Source organism: Panthera onca, chromosome A2 (genome assembly GCF_046562875.1).
Source record: "Panthera onca isolate mPanOnc1 chromosome A2, mPanOnc1 haplotype 2, whole genome shotgun sequence".
NCBI lineage: Eukaryota > Metazoa > Chordata > Mammalia > Carnivora > Felidae > Panthera > Panthera onca.
The window spans coordinates 121672602-121694836 of NC_138340.1; the positions used below are offsets into that span (position 1 = coordinate 121672602).

Genomic DNA, 22235 nt, shown 5'->3' on the forward strand with positions numbered 1-22235 from the left:
GGCGCTGGGCTTTCCGAGAGGCGTGGGGGGGTGGGGGGGGGCGCAGGGAGGTGTCTGAGCACAAGGCAGTCCCAGACGCCCCTCGCGGAGGATACAGGTTTGCAGAAGCCTAAACAGGAGGCCTGTGGAATTGCCAACTCCAGCATCCATTTGGCTCGGTGCCGGGGCGCGAGACGTTGGTGAAGACACAGTCAGTCTTCCGGGAAGCAAAGATCAGGAAGCACCCTTGGAAACCTCACCAGCAACGCTGCTTTTCCGGAAGAGGACCCTATTACAGCGTGCTGGCAGGCCGATGTGGTCTAGGGGGGAGCTGCAATAATGAAGCCTCGCCCCCTCCTTCCCCACAGCGGATAACCTGCGAGGGTCTGCGCGGCAGGATGCTGGGCTGCAGAGCCACACCGCTGGCCTCCCGTTTTAACTGGATTTTTATCTGGATTTAAGGTTCACTTGGGTGAATGATATAAGCTCTTGGATCTTTGTCTCCTCATCTGTAAAATGGGGCTAATAAGAAAATTCCCCCTAGAGGATTAAGTTAACATATGCAAAGCCCTTAGAACAGCACCTGGCCTATGGTAGGCGACAGCTATTTTTATTAGGCTGAGGGCACTGCCTGCCCAGCCTATGCACAGCGGACCTGGGGCTGCCTGGGCAACATGCCCTGTGCCCTGCCACCATCCCTCCTGGGGACGCTAAAGCCCTGGAATGAATTCTCAGTGTTTTGTACAGAAAGTGTGTGTACAGGAGGAGGTGGAGAAAAGGGGAACCTCTTAACACTGCTGGTGGGAACGCCAACTGGTGCAGCCACTGTGGAAAACAGTATGGAGGTTCCTCAAAGAGGTAAAAATAGAACTACCCTAGGAGCCAGCAATTGCACTACTAGGTATTTACCCAAAGAGTACAAAAATACAGATTTGAGAGGGCACAGGCACCCCCATGTTTATAGCAGCACTATCAACAATAGCCAAAGCATGGAAAGAGTCCCAACGTCCATCGACGGATGAATTCATAAAGCAAATGTGGTAGATATATACAACGGAATATTACTCGGCCATTCAAAAGACGAAATCTTGCCACTTCTACCAATGTGGACGGAGTTAGAGTGTATTATGCTGAGCGAACTAAGTCAGAGGAAGTCAGAGATGGCTCAGACGGTTAAGCGTTCAACTCTTGGTTTCAGCTCAGGTCATGATCTCACAGTTTGTGGGTTCCAGCCCCACGCTGGGCTCTGCTGCTTACAGTACAGAGCCTGCTTGGGATTCTGTCTCTCCCTCTCTCTCTGCCCCTCCCTGCCTCGCTCCCTCACAATTAAATTTAATAAATATAAAATGAAATAGGCACTGGCTGTAATGAGCACTGGGTGTTATATGTAAGCAATAACTCACTAAATTCTACTCCTGAAACTAATATTATATTATATGTTAACTAACTGGAATTTAAATAAAAACTTGAAACTACAAAAAAAAAAAAAAAGTACGTGTACTATACGATTGAACGATATCAAATTTTTAATGAAGGGGAAAACTACTCAGGAGATTAAGTGAAAAGGAATAAAATTCTGTACATATAGCCTGACCTCTACTAGAGTTTAAAAAAAAAATTATTTTTTAACGTTTATTTATTTTTGAGACAGAGAGAGACAGAGCGTGAACGGGGGAGGGGCAGAGAGAGAGGGAGACACAGAATCCGAAACAGGCTCCAGGCTCCGAGCTGTCAGCACAGAGCCTGACGCGGGGCTCAAACTCACGGACCGCGAGATTATGACCTGAGCTGAAGTCGGCCGCCCAACCGACTGAGCCACCCAGGCGCCCCTCTACTAGATTTAAAAAAAAACAGTGGCGAGCACACACTGCATGAGAGAACACGAAAGCTTAACTGACCTCAGGTGTTGACAATATTTCTGAGATGATTATTATCTTTTTCGTATTCGTCACAGTTTCCAGATAAAATTATCGGTGTTTCTTTTGTAATCAGGTAAAAATTATAATGCTATAAAAAGCTTTTTTAAAAAGCCTCTGGAGTCCAAACCATAACGAGATGCCACCTCGTCCCTGTTAGGGTGGTTACCATCAAAAAGAGCAGAAAATGACAAGCGATGGGGAGGGGAGGGCACGGAAAACCTGGATGCACTGCTGGTGGGAAACAGTGTGGTGGGCCCTCACAAAATTAAAGACAGAATCAGCAGGGGCGCCTGGGTGGCTCAGTCGGTTAAGCATCCAGCTTCGGCTCAGGGCATGATCTCGTGGTCCGCGAGTTCGAGCCCCGCGTCGGGCTCTGTGCTGACAGCTCAGAGCCTGGAGCCTGCTTCCGATTCTGCGTCTCCCTCTCTCTCTGCCCCTCCCCCACTCGTGCTCACGCACTCCCTATCTTAAAAATAAACATTAAAAAAAATTATCTAAAAATAGAATGACCAGCCGATCCAACAATTCCACTTCTGGGGACACAGCCCCCAGAAATCGATGAGTCATTTGAATGCCCACGTTCATAGCAGCACTGTTCACGGTAGCTAAAATGTGGAAGCCACCCAAGTGCCCAGATGAATGAACAAGATCTATCCAACGAACCGCTACTCAGCCTTAAAAAGGAAGGAAATTCCAACACGTGCTACAACACAGATGAACCTCGAGGACCCTGGGCCGAGTGAAGGAAGCCAGTGACAAAGCGACACATGCTGTATGACTCCACTTAGGTGACGTACTCATGGCAGTCAAATTCACAGGGACAGGTAGCAGAAGGGTGGTGGCCAGGGGCTGGGAGGAAGGGAGAAGGGGGAATTATCGTCTAACGGGTAGAGTGTCGCTTTTTTGCAAGATGGAAAGGGTTCTGGAGATGGATGGGGGTGATGGCTGCACGACTACGCAATAAACAAAACAAAACAAGCCCGCGGGGGCACCTGGGTGTCTCAGTCGCTTAAGTGTCCGACTTCAGCTCGGGTCATGATCTCACGGTTCATGAGTTCAAGCCCCACATCGGGCTCCCTGCCATCCGCACAGAGCCTGCCTGGGATCCTCTCTGTCCTCCTCCCTCTCTGCCCCTCCTGCACTCCCACACATGCTCACTCGCTCTCTCTAAAATCATAAATCTTCTTAAAATGCCTTCCCAAGATGAAGAACATCGGCCCGCAGAAGCTTACCACCTCGGGCTAGAACGGCACCCCCTCCGTTTGCTGGTGGCCATCACCGACTTGTGCAGCAATGAAATAAAAGTCTGCGCAGCTGAGGTTGCCGGCAATCCTGGGCCTTCCCCAAACGGTTCCCGGTCCCCGTGCAGAAGCCAGAGGCGCGCCGGGGAGGATGCCCTCTGCGGCCTCCCCACAGCCGGCCCCAGCGGCCCTCTGGGCGCTCTCGCGCCCAGGACAGGCTCAGGTGCCTCTGCCTCTACTCACCCAACTTCGAAGATGGACTTGCTCTTCTTCACAGCCAGGGCGAGACACTTTCCTCCTTCACTAGTTATTTTGTTCTCCCCCAGCCTGCGGAGAGAGCCGCGCGCACATCAGCTCCCAGCTGTGAGGGGACTCCGCCGTCGGCACCCTCGTCCCCAGCGCGGGGCCCCTCTTGGGAGGTGTGGGCTTTGCCCTGGGACCCGCGGCACCCATGCCCTGGGCTTCCTCTCGAGGAAGGACCCAAAGCCCTAAGGAGAGCCGCCGGATTCCTCTCCAGGAGGTGGTCGCGGTCTCTGCCGAAACTTAGGGACCCGTAAATAACCGCCTTTAAACGTCCCTCATTTCCATCAGCAGGCCAGGGAGGCGCCCCGTTCAAGTGCGAGTGGCCAGCCTGTGTGTGTTCCCGGCCCCAGTGCCGTTCCAGGGGCTCCTCCGGGCCTGGCGCTCCGTCACCTTTGGCAGAGCATTTCTGTGACGGGACCGAGGATCAAGCCCCTGCTTGCAACCAGATGGGTGCTAGGTCTGAATGGCTGTGTTCCCCCCCAAATCCATATTCTCAAATCCTAACCCCTAAAGTGATGGGATTAGGAGGCAAGGCCCTTGGAGGTGATTCGGTCGTGAGGGTGGAGCCATCACGAATGGGATCAGTGATTTATTAGAAGAGGCCCCACAGAGCTCCCTTGCCAAGATTTCCCCCCAAGGTAGGTGGCCCTGCCTCACCCTCAGGGCGTGATTCCCCCCTGCGGTCAGCTCTCCTTCCCACACACAGGTCTCTCAATTTGACCCACGTGGCCTGGGGCAAGCGGAAGGCTTTAGGGCGAGTGCACCTTCTGGTGACTTATATTCTGGGTCTGAATGATAAAGGGGCGACCCACAGGGCTCCCGAATAAGCCGCCACACCCAGCCCACTCACTTCAAGTGCGTGAGGCCCTTGCACTCGTCCAGGATTCTGGCAATGTACCGGGCTCCGACATCGGTGATCTGGTTGTTATACAGGCTTGGAGAGAGAGCACAGCGTGAGACTTTGGGACCCCCGGCGTCAGCTTTTTTGGTTTTTTTTTTTTTTCTTGGTACAGTTGACACAGTGTTGCATTACTTTCACGTGTACAACATAGTGAATCCACAGATTTGCGAGTTATGCTACGTTCGTTACAAGCGTGGCCACCGTCGGTCACCAGACGATGCTCTCACAGTATCACCATGTTCCTTGAGCTGTCTGTCCCTTTTATTCTCGCGTCCCCACGGGACACTTTTAAGTGGGTATGTGCTGGCTGCCGATACCTGAAGTCTGGGCTGAAAGGAGAGAGGAAGGGCACACAGAGAGCAGTTTGGGGCTCGGGGGTCTCGAAAGCCGGGTGCAGAGCCAGCTCCGCCACTTTCCCAGCCTCTGCTTCTGCTTCTGCCTCTGCGATGACGAGGAAGAATCACCGTGCCCCCGCGGGGTCATTAGGATGATTATGTGCGACCAGTCAAGCAGCAAGTGATGGGTATTTTTCGATTAAGGTCACAAGCAGCAGCTTGAGGGACAGTGAGTGTCGGAAGCTCCCGTCTCCCTGTTAGTCATTTTACCGCCTCGTACCAATTCAACAAGAAGGCAGAAAAAAGCGGAAAGTGGTAAACAGACAGGTTTCAAGTGCTCAGCAGTTTGGCGACTGATGTGGAGCCTTTTGTGGGCTTTATCCCAGCTGCTCTGAATATTCATACGTTTTGCTGCAGGTAGATTCAATTACTTGAAACCCGGATAATGCTCTCGACCTCACTGGCCATATCACTTTTACACGGCACATACACTGACTCCGGATTTGTGTCTTTCGCTCAGGGCTCTGGATGAGGGACTGTGGATCCACAATCTAATACGTAAACAGCATCTGGCATTTATAAAAGGCAGCCCGAGCCACTCCCTCAGCAACCCCCAGTCACCGCTTGTAAAATACTGGCCTGGATTAGGATCTCAATAGACAAGTGAAAGACACTTCTGGGCTTGCTCAAAGAGTGGGCTGCTGGCCGAGCCAAGAGCAGAACCCAAGACTCCTGGCCCCCTGTCCAGGGCTCTTTCTGGTGGCTCCGCCATCATTCCAACCCTCCAGTGAGTTGCACGAACGGCAGTTTCCTGCTCCTCTGTATTATTACCACACACCTGATCTGGTGCTGTTGAGGCATACGTACCCTAAAAACGTCAGAATTTTGTATTTGGTCAGCTCTTCACATAACACCTTTACCCCGCTGTCAGTGATCTGGTTTACGCTGAGTCTGAAACAAAACAGCAAAGGAAGTTGAATCACGGCAGCTGCTCACTACGGAGGAGTATGAAGGCCACAAGATCCAGAAGCCTGTAGGTCCTGGAGTTTTCCCAGCTATAAACGCTCCCCTGAGACAGTGGCCATGGCAGTCAGCCACAGAGCTCCTAAAGGATCTGGGTGTCGTGGGGCCAACAGACCCACGCGGAACTGGCCCGTCAGCAAGACTACAGCAGAGCCCTGATTCGACATGAGGGCTACGAGAGACACACAAAGGACACGTGAGGCCGGTCACCTCTGACAGCCTGCATTTGCGGGTGGCCTACGTGTCAGTCAGGCCTTCTCTGTGGCTCTCACAACACAGCAGGGGCTGTGGATTTGGAAACGTGTGGAGTGGCTTGTAGTGATGGCAAGGCTCGGGGAGGGAAGGCCCCGCCACCTGGCAAGGGGGAGCCAGAGCTATCAGGTGGCCTGCGAAAGGCTGGACAGTCCCCACAAGAACTGTCTCACCCTCAGCGGCAACAGCCTCCCCATCTGGAGGTCACATTTACAGATGGGGGCAGGAAAAGAGAGCCTTCGGGATGATGGATCTCTCCTGCACAAGGGCCGGCCATTCACGGGAACTGTTCTGCACAGTCCCTGTACTAACAGGATATTTTGATGTGGCTAATATGTGAATTTTTTTTTTTTTTTTTTTTTTTTTACTACCAACTAATCTGTGTAACAAACTACCCTGATTTTCTCAATCCTTCACCCCGTCGTTTACATGAGGCTGAGGGACAGAGGAAGGCTCAGGGATGGAGGAGAGTGAGGGAGCAGGGGTGGGTGAGACAGTAATTCAAGGGTCAGCAGACTTTTTCTGTAAAAGGCCACAGAGCAAATATGTGAGGACCATGTGGCCTCTATTGCAATTATTTGGTTCCATAGTATGAAGCAACTGTGGGGCACCTGGGTGGCTCAGTCGGTTAAGCGCCCAACTTCAGCTCAGGTCACGAACTCATGGTTTGTGAGTTCAAGCCCTGCATGGGGCTCTGTGCTGACAGCTCAGAGCCTGGAGCCTGCTTCCGATTCTGTGTCTCCCTCTCTCTCTGCCCCTCCCCCACTCCTGCTCTCATGCTCTCTCTCAAAACTGAATAAATGGTAAAAAAAAAATTTTTTTATAGTGTGAAGCAGCTGATATGTAAACATATGGGTGTGGTTATGTTCCAATAAAATTTTATTTACAAACACAAACCCTGGGACAAACTGTGCCAGCAAGCTGACCTCTCTAATAAGTGAAAGGCTGAACACGTTTGATTTTTAGGCCACGTCAAAATGATCAGGTCAGCTACTCAGGGCCCCTCCTCCCAAGGTGCCCACCTTGGTGCTGGGGCACAGTGTGTACACACATTGCGTGGCCATCCCAGGGTGGCAGAGGCTGCTAGTCACTTCCAATATCTGTGCTTTCTTAGAAACAGAATCCCCCATTTTTTGAAGTGGGCACATGATTACGTTTGCCCCTGTAAAATGTAAGCAGAAGTCTCATTAGCCATAGCTGACAAGTTCTCAAAAGAATGAGGTATGTCCTTCTTTGCTTGCCCCTTCTTCTTCGTGGAGGCTGGAACGTCAACAGAATGGCTGGAACTAAGCAGCCATATTGGGCCAAGAGGTGGAAATCAGGTAGTGAGGGCAGCAAGGCCACTGTAAGGCTGAAGACGGCCTGGGCTCCAAAGATAGCTACTTGGGGCAGGAGCACCACCTTGGAGCACTCCATCTTAGGAGATGAGCACAGGGAGGCCACGGTGTGTGAGAGTGCCCCAGGCGGAGAGCACAGGCCTGGGCTCCCTGCATCTCACTGCCCCCACATAAAGTACACTCTAGCATTGGTGTAACAGGTACCCAGAACCCGTTCCAAATCCCCTCTCCCCATCAGAAATGCATGAGCCAAGTTATGGAGAACTGATACCATCAGAGAGATTTACAAGCTGTCTTTTATACAGGAAATGCTAACAGGAGAAAGCAGACTGGCCTCTTTCCTCTAAACCATCAAACAGGAAACCACTCGAAAATGAGCATTCTGTACTAAGATCCCTGGCAGCTCAGGGCAGCTGGCTTTGATCGTGGAAAGTAACAGAGGCCAGTGAGCACACAGTCTGCTCTTTATGCAATCCCAAAAGCACCCACGTGCCAGAAACCCCTCACTGGCTATCTTTGAGCCTCCCGTGAATCTCAAAAGATTCATTCTTTAGGATTCTGCCTCTACCATGGCCCTGCTGTGTGACCTTGAGAACATCTCTGTGCGTCCACACCCTCGTTTGCCAAAATGAAGGTAAGAGTCCCTACCACCTTAGAGGGTTGCTAAGAGGATTAAATCAGATAAAGTCTGCAATGCACTTCACCCTTTCTCAATAAACACCGGTTGTTATTACTGTAATTGCCAGGATACCAGCGTCTCCTTCTTCCAGATGAGGGCTCAGAGAGGCTAAGCAACTCACTCGAGGATGCCCAGCCAGGGCCGACCCGGCTCTGCCCGCTGCGGAGGCTTCTCTCCTAGCTGTCTGCCACCGTGAGATAGAATAGGCTCGGGTGTCCCCAACACCAGGGGTCATGAATGCCAGGGTAATTCAGGAGCTCCTACCCCAGGAGGCTCCTCCTGGTGCTTCCCCGAGCTTGGCCCGCCCCGGCCCCCCCTGGGCTGCTCCCTGTGCCCGGCGGCCTCACCTGATGACCGTGAGGCGGCTGAAGCAGGGCTGCAGCTCCCGCACGCCGTAGTCGTTGAGGTTGTTGTTGTCCAGGTCCAGGGCGAGCCGCTTGCGGAAGTGGTGCAGGACGAACGAGAGGGCGCTGCAGTCAGCCGAGCAGGCGTTGCAGTAGGTCAGCTTGAGGTAGTTCGCACAGATGCCCTTGGCCGCCAGCCGCCCCACCTTCTCGCTCTGCGTCTCGTAGATGCAGCGCAGCATCCAGATGAAGGTGGGCATGGCCTGCACCTGGTTGTAGCCCTCGTACTGGAGCCGGGGCAGGCTCTTCAGGTGGGCCCGCAGGCTGGCAAACAGGTGCGCCCACAGGGCCTTGCGCTTTCTCCGCAGGACCGCCGCGGGCACCAGGTGCCGAAGGAGTTTCTGCTTGGCCTTAGACAACAGCCCGCACAGGAAGAGGTTGGTGAACTGGAAGTGATCCCTGTTCTTGAAGAGGTCCTCCCCGGCCAGGCCGGGGCCCCGCAGACACCGCACAGGGAGAAAGGAGGGGTAGCAGGACTCCACGGCCGCCTCGCCAGGAAGCCCACACTCCTGGAAGAACCTGAGCAGCTCCTGCGTGCCTACCTTGTCGTCCGCCACGAGAAAGAAGGCGGTAAAGAAGGCCTGGAGGGTGACGTGGAAAAACTCATAGGCCTGCTGGTCACCCCCGAGGCCCTGCTCTGGCACGGCCCGCAGGAAGCCCAGCTGCAGCTCTCCTTCCTGCACCTCGGCGGCCCGCACGTCCTCCTGGCCAAAGACAAAGAGGTTCTTCTCCATGCCCTGGTGGGCCACCCGCCCCAGCGAGCGCAAGGCGGCGCCGCCGGCGCGGAAGGTCTCCGTCCGGCTGCGCGTGTTCCGCTGGACCAGGCTGGTGGGCTGCGTCCTGTTCAGGTGGACCTCGGTGATCAGCAGGAAGACGTCGGTCAGGGTCACCGTGCAGTCAGGCAGCTGCGTGGAGATGTCCGCAACACTGTGGAAGTGCTGGAAACAGCGGAAGACGATCCAGCAGAAGAGGGGCACGGCGCACAGGCTGCAGAGGTTGGGGTTGGCCTCCAGGTGGGCCAGCAGGCGGTCCCGCACGGCGGGCTCGGGGAACACCCTCTGGGTGTAGGCCCGCAGGTGGCTGGGCGAGAAGCCCCGCAGAAACACCTTCTTGCGGAGGAGCTGGCGCGGGATCTCGATGCCCGTGCGGGCCGTGAGCAGCTTGGCGGCGCCCTTGAGCAGCTTCCCGCTGAGCAGGTTGGCCAGCAGGGCCAGGGGGTGGGCGGGCTCCCAGGGGGAGGAGGTGTCAGGCACGCTGCTCAGGTCGAAGTCCGAGTGCAGCTCGTCCAGGCCGTCGAAGGTGAAGAGGGCCGTGTGGGGGAAGCGCAGCAGGAAGGCGAACACCTCATCCGGGTCCTGCTCCGGGTAGCAGTAATGCTTAAAGAGCAGGTCCTGCAGGCACAGCGCGTCGTCCTCCTTGAAGCAGCTGAACACGCGGCAGCGGAAGTGGAAGAAGAACTTGAACTCCGCGTCCAGCAGCCCCGCGGCCCACAGGCCCTGCAGCCGCTGAAGCAGCATGGACTTGCCCACGCCGGCGTCCCCGAAGATGAAGATGGTCTCGCCCTGCTCGCTGAGGACGCCGGTGGAGTGGTCCAGCAGGCAGGCCAGGCTGCCCAGCAGGCCCAGGCTCTCGTTCCTGAAGCCCACCAGCTCCACGATGGTGTCCGTGTACATCTCCTCCAGCAACAGCTCCTCCTTCTGGGCGTAGCACAGGATGAACTTGGAGTCGAGGCCCAGTTGCTGTCGCAGCTTCTGGGTGTACCTGCTCACTGGAGGGAGGTGGGGGGGAAGACAGCCAGTTCCATTGAAACTCTTTAAGTAATCTCTACACCCAACATGGGTCTCGAATTCATAACCCTGAGATCAAGAGCCTTATGTCCCCCTTGACTGGGCCAGCCAGGCATCCCCTGAAACTCCTGTTGTCGAGGCAGAGATTGCCTTAACCATTCTTTTGCTTATCACTCTGCTCTGAAAACAACGGGTAGTCTTACAAAACTACATGCCAACACTTCTGGTGAGAAAATACATTTGACATTAATCCCGATTATAAATGAGCTGTGCCAAATCGCCAAAACGGAGTAAACTGAGATGAAAACTAGCCTTTTTCAACCTGAGGGTCACTGACTTAGCGCCTGCCCACAGGGGAGCTGGCAGTAACATGCTCTCATGGGCGTGGACTTAAGCAAACCTGAGCTAGAGATGGGCCTTACACAGAGAGGGAGGTGGTCCTTCCCCAGACAAGAGGCTGTTCAATAAATGCCTTGCAGATACTTTGGTGGGTGGGGGGCTAGGCGGTTAGTGGGTTAAGCTTCCCAGTTGGGCTCCGGTCAAGATCTCATGGTTTGTGAGTTCAAGCCCCGCACCGGGCCCCACGCTGGCGGCACAGAGCCTGCTTGGGATTCTTTCTCTGCCCCTCCCCCACTCATGCAGGAGAGCTCTTTCTCTCAAAATAAACAAACTTTAAAAATACTTTGGGATTTTAATTATAATTCAGGTACAAAAATGAGACATACATGCCCATTTCCAAATTCATCTATAACTTTTTCCCATCAACTTAGACCAACTTGGCTGCCTGCTTAAAATTTGTGAATTACATTTTTTATAGCTTTCGTAAGGCATAACTTACATACTATAAACTCACATATTTTACAATAGGCATTGTATACTACTCAACGATTTTTTACTCAATTTGCAAAGTTATGCAAACACCGCTACAATCCAGTTCTAAAACATCTCCATCATAAGCCCACTTCTAGCCAATCTCTGCCCCTGGCCCTAGGCAACTACCAATCTTCTTTCTGTCTCTATTAGTTTGCCTTTTCTGGACATTTCATATAAACAGAATCACGCAATATATAGTCTTTCATGTCTGGCTTTGCAGAGTGACTCATACTTTAAAAGCAATACTAAAGTAGCTGGTTAAAGGAACCAGTGGAGACATCTTTTGAAAGAATTATTCATCACAGGCAGGAACATTTTTCTTTTCTCCTGTGGAAGGAAACAGAATGAAGCAGGAAGGGGCATTAAGTGCTAACAGTGGCCACAGGTATCTGCCAGAGCTTGGCCCTGACATTGCTGTTTGGCCTGGTTTCCCCTAAACACACACCTGATTTTTCTGGGACTTTGTCCTTTTTTTTCTGTGTTCAAGGTCAAACTAGGTTCTTTAAACATCAGAGTCTGGGACCCTGGTGCGAGGATATTTTCAACAAGTGTCTCAAACTGGAGAGAGCACAGGCATGGAGAGAAGACTCCCTGGTTCCCAGACCAGATCATGGCCCCGATTACGTGGGCTCACTGCAGCTTGAACTGCTCTTGTCCTTATCACCATGCGCAAATACACATTTTTGTGATTACCGTTGGGGCTCCTTCACTGGCCTCTGAGCTCCCTGAAAACAAGAACCACGTCTGATGCGCTCCACACGGAACCCGTGGCACCAACACAGTGCCTTTGCCCATAGTGGGTACATCATTAATACCTGTTGGACTAATGGATTAGCTAATGCAGTACCACTGTGCTTTGGAAATAAGGATTGGCAACTGGAGGTGACAGAAGAATAATTTGCCTAGAATAAATCCCCCAACGAATAAGAATCCTGGGCCAGATGTCTTCCTACAGACCATGTGAAGACGAGTTAATACCTATTCTTCTCGAACTGTTCCAAAAAAATAGAAATAGAAGGAAAACTTCCAAACTCATTCTCCAAAGCCAGAATTGCCTTGATTCCAAAACTAGACAAAGACCCCAGTAAAAAGGAGAAGGATAGGCCCATATCCCTGATGAACATGGATGCAAAAATTCTCGACAAGATACTAGCAAATTGAATTTGACAATACATTAAAAGAATTATTCACTGGGGCACCTGGGTGGCTCAGTCGGTCAAGGGTCTGACTCTTGATTTCAGCTCAGGTCATGATCTCACAGTTTATGAGTTTGAGCCCCGCATCAGGTTCTGCACTGACAGTGTGGAGCCTGCTTGGGCTTCTCTCTCTCCTTCTTCATCTCTCTCTGCCCCTCCCCTGCTTGTGCGCGCTCTCTCTCTCTCTCTCTCAAATAAATAAACTTTAAGAAAGAAAAAAGAATTATTCACCATGATCAAGTGGGATTTATTCCTGGGCTGCAGGGCTGGTTCAATATTCACAAATCAATCAACGTGATACACCATTAATAAAAGAAAGGATAAGAACCATACGATCCTCTCGGTAGATGCAGAAGATGTACTTGACAAAATCCAGCATCCATTCTTGATAAAAACCCTCAACCAAGTAGGGATGGATGGAACATACCTCAACATTAATTGTTGCCATTAATTGTACCCCAAACATAAAGGTCATATATGAAAGACCCATTGCTAATATCATCCTCAACGGGGAAAAACTGAGAGCCTTTCCCTTACGGTTAGGAACAAGACAAGGATGTCCACTCTCACCCTTACCATTTAACATAGTACTGAAAGTTTTAGCCTCAGCAATCAGACAACAAAATGAAATAAAAGGCATCCAAATTGGCAAGGAAGAAGTCAGACTTTCACTATTTGCAGGCAACATGAAACTCTATGTTGCAAACATGAAAGACTCACCAAAAAAATTGCTAGAATACATGAATTCAGCAAAGTCACAGAATATAAAAACCAACATGGGGGCGCCTGGGTGGCTCAGTCGGTTGAGCGGCCGACTTCGGCTCAGGTCATGATCTCGCGGTCCGTGAGTTCGAGCCCCGCGTCGGGCTCTGTGCTGACAGCTCAGAGCCTGGAGCCTGTGTCAGATTCTGTGTCTCCCTCTCTCTGACCCTCCCCCGTTCATGCTCTGTCTCTCCCTGTCTCAAAAATAAATAAACGTTAAAAAAAAATTAATTAAAAAAAATAAATTAAAAAAAAAACCAACATGCAGAAATCTGTTGCGTTTCTATACACCAATAACGAAGCAGCAGGAAAAAAAAAAATCAAGGAATCAATCCCATTTGCCATTAATTGTACCCCCAAACAATAAGATACCCAGGAATAAACCTAACTAACTAAAGAGGAAATCTTTGGAAAGATTTTAAAGAGGAAAAAAATTCATTCTTGAATTTGTGCAACCATTAAACTGTCTATATATGTCAGGACAGTAAGTAACCAAGAGGTCACGAGAGAGGCCGTTCCCACAATTGCACAGGCCTCTATACAGATCAGACCAGCTATGTGTGCTCGGTTCAGTCACAGTCCCCAGGCTGCCCTTGGACAACAGGGAACACAACACTGGGCCTACTGCCTGATGTAGAGGCCAGGGCTGACCGTGGTGGACCACGCTTTCATGCGCTGCTGGGCCCACACACCGCAGCATTTCCAAACCCCTGGGCCTTGCTTGCTTAGTGTCTGCAGTCCCCCTGGGGAGGACTCGTACCTGGGTCGGTGTTGACGACAACTCTGCTCCGAATGAGCTCGGAGGGGGAGAAGCCAGTCTCCAACAGCCAAGGCCTGAGATCCACGTAAGCATCTGCAAGTTGCTGGAGCACGTAGAGGAAGAACTCGGACACTTCCTCGCCCTTGCTCTGTACCAGGTCCAGAATTTTGCGAACCTTCGTAAGAAATTAGACCACACAGCTCTAAGAAACCAGGAGGCTTCCATGAACCCAAAAGTAAAAAGGTCGGACTGGCCCAAGAGGTGTGCCCACCCCCAGGATTCTTCCTGTGTCTCCTTGTCCCTCTTCACCTAACACTACTGCCGGCCAGGAATGAGTGTTGCAGGGAGAAAGTTACCTCTTGGGCATAATGAGGTGGGTGCTGGGCCACACAGCAAGGGGCTAACAGACCCCCATGGAAGTTACACCCTAAAAAAGGCTTTTTGTATTATTCAAAATGCACGAAAAAATCACGTAAGTCAGTTACTGTGCTTCCCCCAGAAACCCTCTGTCTCCTCAGAGCCTGGCAGGATCACGTGACAAACAAGTTCTGTCACTCCTTGACCCAAAGAGTGTTCAGCCTTGCAATTCTCTTTTTCAGGAGATGACACAAAGCTAAAATGAAACTAAGGGCTGTTAAGACCTCCTCCAGTGGCGTATGGAAAAGTCTTTACTGTGGACCCAGCCTGGGACACAGTTGTTCCCAAATCAGAGGCAAGGCCATTCTCAGAGCCTTACCCAGCAGTGAGCAGCTCTCTGGAGTCTAAAGGCACTGAATGGACATCACTGCTAAGGTGTGAGGTGGTCATTTTCTTTTTCTCTCCTCCTACTCGAAAGTGGATTGAAATCAACCAGTTTGGGAAGCAGTACACAGAGCGAGGAGAGCAGAGACGTAAGAGGAGTCTGCTCTCAATGCGCACACAAAAAGCAAAATGTGCAATTGTGTAACCAGCTGATAACCCCAGCGTTTCTGTTTTATCAACGACCCCAGTGGGAAATTCCGCCAATGTACTCAACTCCCAGAGGTCCTCACTCAGATCAGCGGGAGAAGCCCCTTCTGGCTACCAGCCCCTGTCACCCGCACCTTGTCAGGCTGTGTGGGGCAGGCGCACACGATCTCCGCATCTTCAGAGGAGAAGTAGTCATGCTTCAGCAAGTTGTCCACCAGACACTGGGTGTTGCGGATGTGAGTGACCAGAAGTTCCCGGTTGATTTTCAACAACTTAACGTGGGAGCGAGACTCTGATGGAATGATTCCCATCTCACCGTGGCCCTGCTTTTCCATGGCTAAAGGAGCAAGCAGCTACTTTGCCCAAATTCATCTTTGGCTACACGTATCTTCCTGGCAGAAGGGCAATCAGGATCCAGGGCGCCCGCCTCTCTCTCCGTGATGCCCCTGAAGAGACCAACGAAGTCACCAGTGAAACCAAAGCCATGGGAAAGATCCCTCCCTGCCCTTTGGTCCTGGAATTTCTCTACTTCAAGCAGGAGGGGTCCTGCTTAAGATGGTGATCTGAGATGTATTAAAGAAAAAAATCTTAATTGAATGGCTTCTGCTTGTGGGTTACAAGCCTAGAGAGAATGACAAGAAATATATAGCAAATATACAGCAAAACTTGTTTATTTCCTTTTGAATAAAACAAAAGTGTGCTTCAATCCTAGCCTGGAATAGGGATGGAAAGATATATTACTTTCCATAAAAAGGTTAACCGGGACTGGAGGTTTCCACATACCCCAAGAGGGGAGCACCCAGAATTGGGAGCAAAGGATCCATGGGGTGGGAGGGGTTGTTGTGGGGGGCAGGGTCTGAGCGCAAAATGGCCTCAGGAGGGAGACAGGCAGCATGAAGTCTCCTGTGGTAGCAAAGCCTCCAGGAACCTGGGCACAGTGACGTCTCAGTCATTACTGCCCATTGTGGATTGTGCCGTAGCCCTCCTGCACCCCTGTTCTAGCTATCCTCATACCTCCAGCAAAGTCTGCCATATACAAGCACCTCAGGCAATGAAGGAGGAGCAATGGCCGTGTGTGGAATGCAATGGGGCAGGGGGAGGGCAAGAAGGAAGGTGACATGGACTTCAAGTGGCAGCTGACCAGGAAAGGCCATCTCCCTGGAAACCCTTGAAACCCTTGTGCACCTGCTGAACCTTCTGTCTGGGTAGAAATAGGGACCCAAGCCATTTTATGTGGGTATTAAAAACTAACTTGGGGGGCACCTGGGTGGCTCAGTCAGTTGAGCGTCCGACTTCGGCTCAGGTCATGATCTCACGGTTTGTGGGTTTGAGCCCCGCGTCGGGCTCTGTGCTGACAGTGTGGAGCCTGCTTGGGATTCTGTTTCCCTCTCTCTCTGCCCCTACCCTGCAAATGCTCTCTCTCAAAAGAAAGACAAACAAACATTAAAAATTAAAAAAAAAAAAACAAACACAACTAACTTGGGTTCACCTGAGCTAGATGAGATAAATAAACCTTAGAAAAAAATTTAAAAACCTAACTTTAAAACATAATTTGAGCTACCCCAAATTGCGCTGATTATCTTTCTTGTTCCCTAAGATCCTGTGGCCACTTCTCCACTCATCCTTGTGTATATAAAATGGGTCATCATCTTAGAAGCAGAAAGACCCTGACCTGGCCACTCAGTCCCTCATCTAGGTAGGAAAACTCACAGATTTCAGACAGTTTTTAAACTTTTTGTTGTGCCCTGCCCGCCCTCTGCGCCCCCCCCCCCACAGCCACAAATGACAGACCTGTAAACACAGCATCATTCATGTTTTACGAGCCCACGTCCATTAACATTCAAGTCCAGCGGTTCTCAGCTTTTTTCCCCCAAGTCACACATGAGGCTCCTGGTCTTTGACACGCTTCCAGTTTTCCTTATTTTACTTATCAATTTGCTAAAGATTGCAAGCCTTCCAGAGATTTCCCAGTGGGACCCCACGCAATAACTTTCCTTTTATAACCTGAGTGACTGAGCAGGACAGACTACACTTGAACACTCTAAGCAGCAGGAGGCCAAGACATCTTTACCAAAAAAAAAACAAAACAAAACCTTTCAGGGATGGAAATGATTGGTTAGTTACTGTTCTAGTAACACGCTCACCTCTTAGATGTTAACGCAGCCTTTTCCGCTGAGGCCAACTGTATGCCCCATTTTAGGATCCACAGCTTTGGGAAACTGGTTCCCTGAAGGGACACCAGGTGATAATATTAAATTTATATTAGGGGTTAACGATACCTTTTCAAGTTTCTGGCCTTATTCTTTGAAGTAAGTCAGAATATTTTAGAACAACATTCTCTCCTTAAATCTTCCATTTCCAACTCCTTTCTGGAAACTGCAAAATAAAAAAAAAAAGTTTTCCTTGAAAATACTATTGCAATGAATGGGGAACAAACAAATGAAATTGACGACTAGATAGTTTCGAACCCAGAACTCAAGGATGCTGGGTACCACCTGGAGGGTCTTCCTCAGGGCCATGTTTTCTACATGTCATTCAGACAACACACTCACCTTTTTTTTTTTTTTTTTGGCCATAATTGAGTCCTACCTGTACTTTATTTGCTTCACTTTGTGCTTTAAATTGACTGTTTTATTCTATTTTTTGTTTTACTTCTAGTATAGTTACTAAACAGTGTAATAGTAGTTTCAGGGGTAGAACAGATTGATTCAGCACTTCCATACGTCCGTCACCTGTCACCCAGCGCTTATCACAGCAAGTGCACTCCTTAATCCCCATAAATAAACTATTTCGAAACCCAGATTAATTTTTTTTTTTTTTTTTGAGTAGGCTTCCCACCCAGCACAGAGGCTAATGTGGGGCTTGAACTCATGACCCTGAGATCGAGACCTGAGCTGAGAACACTAAGCCACCCAGGAGCCCCAACACTCAGATTCATTATTTTATTTATTTTATTTTATTTTATTTTATTTTATTTTATTTTATTTTAATTATATGAAATTTATTGTCAAATTAGTTTCCATAACAGATTCATTTTAACTTTTTTTTTTAATGTTTATTTATTTTTGAGACAGAGAGAGACAGAGCATGAACGGGGGGAGGGCCAGAGAGAGAGGGAGACACAGAATCTGAAGCAGGCTCCAGGCTCTGAGCGGTCAGCACAGAGCCCGACACAGGGCTCGAACTCACGGACCGTGAGATCATGACCTGAGCGAAGTCAGATGCCCAACCGACTGAGCCACCCAGGTGCCCCATAACAGATTCATTTTAAAGGAAATTTTATACTGCCATTGTAAGTGAAAACTATCACTTTCGATAAATAGAAAGTTACACAAAAATAAATCCGTCGGAAATAAAACCATGCTGTTGGATTCCAGCTCAACGGTGCTGCCTGGAGAGATCCGAGGTCTGAGGCCTGAGGCCTGTGTGCTCTTAGAAACATTTGAGGCCATTAAAGACACAGTAGGACAAAACTGAGCCTTTTTCCCCCCTTTGGTGATAATCCTAAATCTGAGAGAACTGGAAAGGGAACTGCCCACTTCACGATGCTGTATTTTGCCGGCCACCACTCCTGCCGAAGGCGGCTTGAGATGGGTGTTACCTATCATCTGTTCAAACCTAATCTGCATCCATCTGCAATAAGGGTCCAGTTTTACTCATGGCTCTAGCCTCTTCTGAGCCTGCGATTCCCACAAAACCAATGATCTCTCCCCTCAGGCTGCCCCATAATAGTCCCACAGACATTTCTACTGCTTACCATCAAAGGCAGAAACTTCAGTCGCCTGATTTAGAGCCACTTAGGCAAAGCAACAAATTATGTGCCAGCCAGCTGGCAAGGGGGCTATTGTACTATAATTTCCAAAGCCCTGGTTTGAGATTTAATCAGATTTGCAGAATGAGCTCAATTCAGCAGGAACTTATGGTAAAGAAAGCTGAACCTGCCCAGGTATACAGAATCCAAGGGTAGACGGAATATATACCATAGGACACGATAGAGAAATTCAGTTCACAGGCATCTGGAATACCAAGCAGAGTCAGGGATCTCCTGGCCCCAACAGGGCACCCATTACTATCTTCGCCTGGTAAAAGGTGGGTCTGGCTAATGAGGCCAGTCTAGTTGTCACTTCCAGGCAAACAGAAGACCAGGGTTGGCCAGGGTCAGGTTTGGTGAGCTGGGCCTGCTCTGATGGGTGGGGCTCTCCCGGGCAGTGGTGCAGAGCCAAGAAGACAGAAGGTGGAGATCCTGGTGAGGCATGTCCAAGAAACAACCATAGAAAACATGAAGCCAATGGAGGTGGCCGGAAAAACTAGACAGACCCATGGCAGAATAAAAGAGGAAGATGAAGCAGAGGAACGGAGCAGAAAAGGTCAGGGAAGGGCCAGTCTCCCACCTAAAGCCATCTCTTGTGACAAAGGCAAGCGGGGGTGGAGCCTATTGGTGGGGAGGGAGCCTCTTGGGAGCTGAGGGGTTTAGATGGCACCCCCACCCACTCCTCTTCTTCCTGGCTTTCTGATCTTCCCTCAGAGAGGTTTAGTTCCCAGGTAACAGAATGCCAGGGTCCATCCACCACCTTAGGCTCCTTATGGAAATCTGTGCCCAGGTCCCATCTTGGAATTTGATCTTCTAAGCTAAATATAAAGTCTGCAGAGCCAATCAATCAATCAATCAATCAATGGCTCAGGGAAGCTTCTCTGAAGAAAACAAAGCAAGTATTGGGGAAAGGCAGGCATTCAAAGGAAAAAAGAGGTAGAGACAGGAGAGAGACATTCTGTAAGACTATACAGCAGATGGTTGACTAGAAATGAAACGCAAGCCACATGTGCAATCTAAGATTTCCCAGTAGCCACATTAATAAATGTCAAAAAGAATCAATTTTAATGTTTTATTTAACCCAATGTATTAAATATATTATTGCAATATGTAATCAAGATAGAATTAAGGAAATATCTTACATTCATTTTTTTTTTTTCATACTAAGACTCTGAAACCCAGTGTGCATTTTATACTTAGACCACTTCTCGGTTTGGACCAGCCACACATCAAGTGTTCGCCAACTACATGTGGCCAGGGGCTACTGCGTTGGCACAGCTGTAGAGGAAGCACTGGATGCTGGCGTAGGAAGACATCAAAGCTCCTCCCTGTCCCTGTTCCATTTTATTTTTTTTTATTTTTTTATTTTTTCAAAAAAAATTTTTTTAATGTATGTTTATTTCTGAGACAGAGAGAGACAGAGCATGAGTCGGGGAGGGGCAGAGAGAGAGGGAGACACAGAATCTGAAGCAGGCTCCAGGCTCTGAGCTGCCAGCACAGAGCCCGACGCGGGGCTCGAACTCACGGACCGTGAGATCATGACCTGAGCCAAGTCGGACGCTCAACCAACTGAGCCACCCGGGCGCCCCTCCCTGTTCCATTTCAAATACCGATGCCAGGAATGACTGAATTGGCTTTTCAGCTTAGTTTCGCAGAAAGTCAGTGAGGCAGGTAGTTAAAAAAGTGAGGTCGCTGATAGTTCTGCCAGCTCAGAAAGGAAGTAAGTACTGGTTTATAGACCTACTGGTTTATAGTCGGTGTACAATTCCTTTCAACTATCACATACAAATTTACAGCTTTTTATGCTTCCAAAGATTAAAACTAAGAACTATTTTTTATCAAAGCATTTTTGTGAGGGGCGCCTGGGTGGCTCAGTCGGTGAAGCGTCTAACTTTAGCTCAGGTCGTGATGTCCCAGTTTGTGGGTTCGAGCCCCGCGTCAGGCTCTGTGCCGACAGTTCAGAGCCTGGAGCCTGCTTTGGATTCTGTCTCCCTCTCTCGGCCCTTCCCCGCTCACACTCTCTCTCTCTCTCCCTCCCTCTCAAAAATAAATAAATATGAAAAAAATGTGTTTTCAAATGCTATAGATAGTATAATGAGACGTTCACACACCATGGGTAGGAATGTACCCTGGTGGAGAACATCTGGGAACCCATTTGACAGAACATATGAAGAGCCTGTGAGAAGTTCGTTTTAGTGATTTCCCATTCTAGAGACCTGTCCTCTGCAAATATTTCCTATTCTAGAAGTCTGCCTTCTGAAAAGATTCAGAGGCTCTGACAATTTTGTGGGTTTTTTTTTTAAACAGTTTTCTTCTGCTTCTAGCTATAATACAGTAGCTTATGACTCCCACAGAGGTCAACTGCAGGTGAAGTGATCAACAAATTGGGGTATAATCATACAGTACAGCGCTATTTGATAATAAATATGAATGGTACAACACGAATATCACAGATATTATGCTAAGAGAAACCAGACTCAAAAGACTCTGAATGATTCCATTCATACGATTCCAAAAATCTGACCTAGAAATCAGAGCAGTGGTTCCCTGGGGTGGGGGGTGGGAAGACAGGAGAAACTGCCTGCATAGAGAAACACGAGAAATTTCTGGAGAGACAGAAATGTCCTTTATCTTTTTTTGATAAGTTTTTTTTAAATGTTTATTTTTTGAGAGAGAGAGTGAGTTCTGCAGCTCTGTGGAGGGTAGGGAGCCATTTTGGCAGAGACAGGACAGAGAGAGAGAGGGAAAGTGTGGCACATGGAGATTGCACAAGAAGAGCACTTCCCCTGGAAAGGAGCTGGACGGAAAGAGTGCAAACACTCACAGGGCGCTTGACAAGAAATCTGTCCCCCAAAACCATTGATGGGTAGGAAGGAGAGGGTTTCAGTTCTACCAGGATTCTATAAACAGTGGAGGGCAGAGTCTGAAGGTTCAGAGCTCATTAACTGGTGGCGCTCCAGTGATAGAGTAGGGCAAAACCCCAGGAGTGGGCAGCACAGTCTGAGGGTTCCCTGTGTCTTGTGGGGAGAAGCTGTTCCCCTGCTTGGAGTACATGTGGTAGAGGCCATATGGCCTCCTCACAGGCAAAGTTTTCAGTGGACCCCAGAGAGAAGCCACGTTTGCTGGTATTGGGACAAAGACTTTAGAGTGTGGCAAATTGGCACTGGGTAGGTGTTGTGATTTGCCATAGACTTTTTTTTCCTCTATTCTATCAAGCTTCTTTCAACAAGCAGACTGAAACACACCTAGGATCAAGCTTCCTTTTTTTGATTTTGTTTTGTTTTTAATTTTTACATTTTTATTTTTTATTTAATTTTTTTCTTCCTCCAAAATGACAAGATGGAAGAATTCACCCCAAAAGAAAGAATAGGAATACATGACAGCCAGGGATTTAATCAACACAGATGTAAGTAAGATGTCTGAACTAGAACTTAAAACCATGATTATAAGAATACTAGCTGGGGTTGAAAAAAGCATAGAAGACACCAGAGAATCCCTTTCAACAGAGATAAAAGAACTAAAATCTAGTCAGGCCAAAATAAAAAATGTTGTAACTGAGATGCAATCTTGAAGGACTGCCGCGATGGTAAGGATGGATGAAGTAGAGCGGTGAATCAGTGATATAGAGGATAAAATTACGGAAAATAATGAAGGAGAAAAAAAGAGGGAAACGAAGGCAAAAGCATGATATAAAACTTAGAGAACTCAGTGACTTATCAAAAATT

The 22235-nt window shown here is 49.3% G+C and overlaps 1 protein-coding gene across 8 annotated transcripts in view; it reads right to left on the bottom strand.

The window, feature by feature from the left end:
• NOD1 (nucleotide binding oligomerization domain containing 1) overlaps positions 1-22235 on the bottom strand; it is a 77102-nt gene that overhangs the window by 24316 nt on the left and 30551 nt on the right. For 6 of the 8 annotated variants that reach the window (XR_013553162.2, XM_078440904.2, XM_078440908.2 and 3 more), the window contains exons 2-8: positions 16979-17075; positions 14834-15145; positions 13752-13926; positions 8317-10141; positions 5546-5629; positions 4293-4376; positions 3383-3466 (exon numbers count right to left, since the gene is read on the bottom strand). Coding sequence is in view for 7 of the 8 variants with exons in the window: in XM_078440904.2 (XP_078297030.2) it covers positions 3383-3466; positions 4293-4376; positions 5546-5629; positions 8317-10141; positions 13752-13926; positions 14834-15034 (2453 nt within the window). In the remaining variant the exon portion in view is untranslated. The other 2 variants (XM_078440924.2, XM_078440919.2) reach the window with 2 other exon arrangements.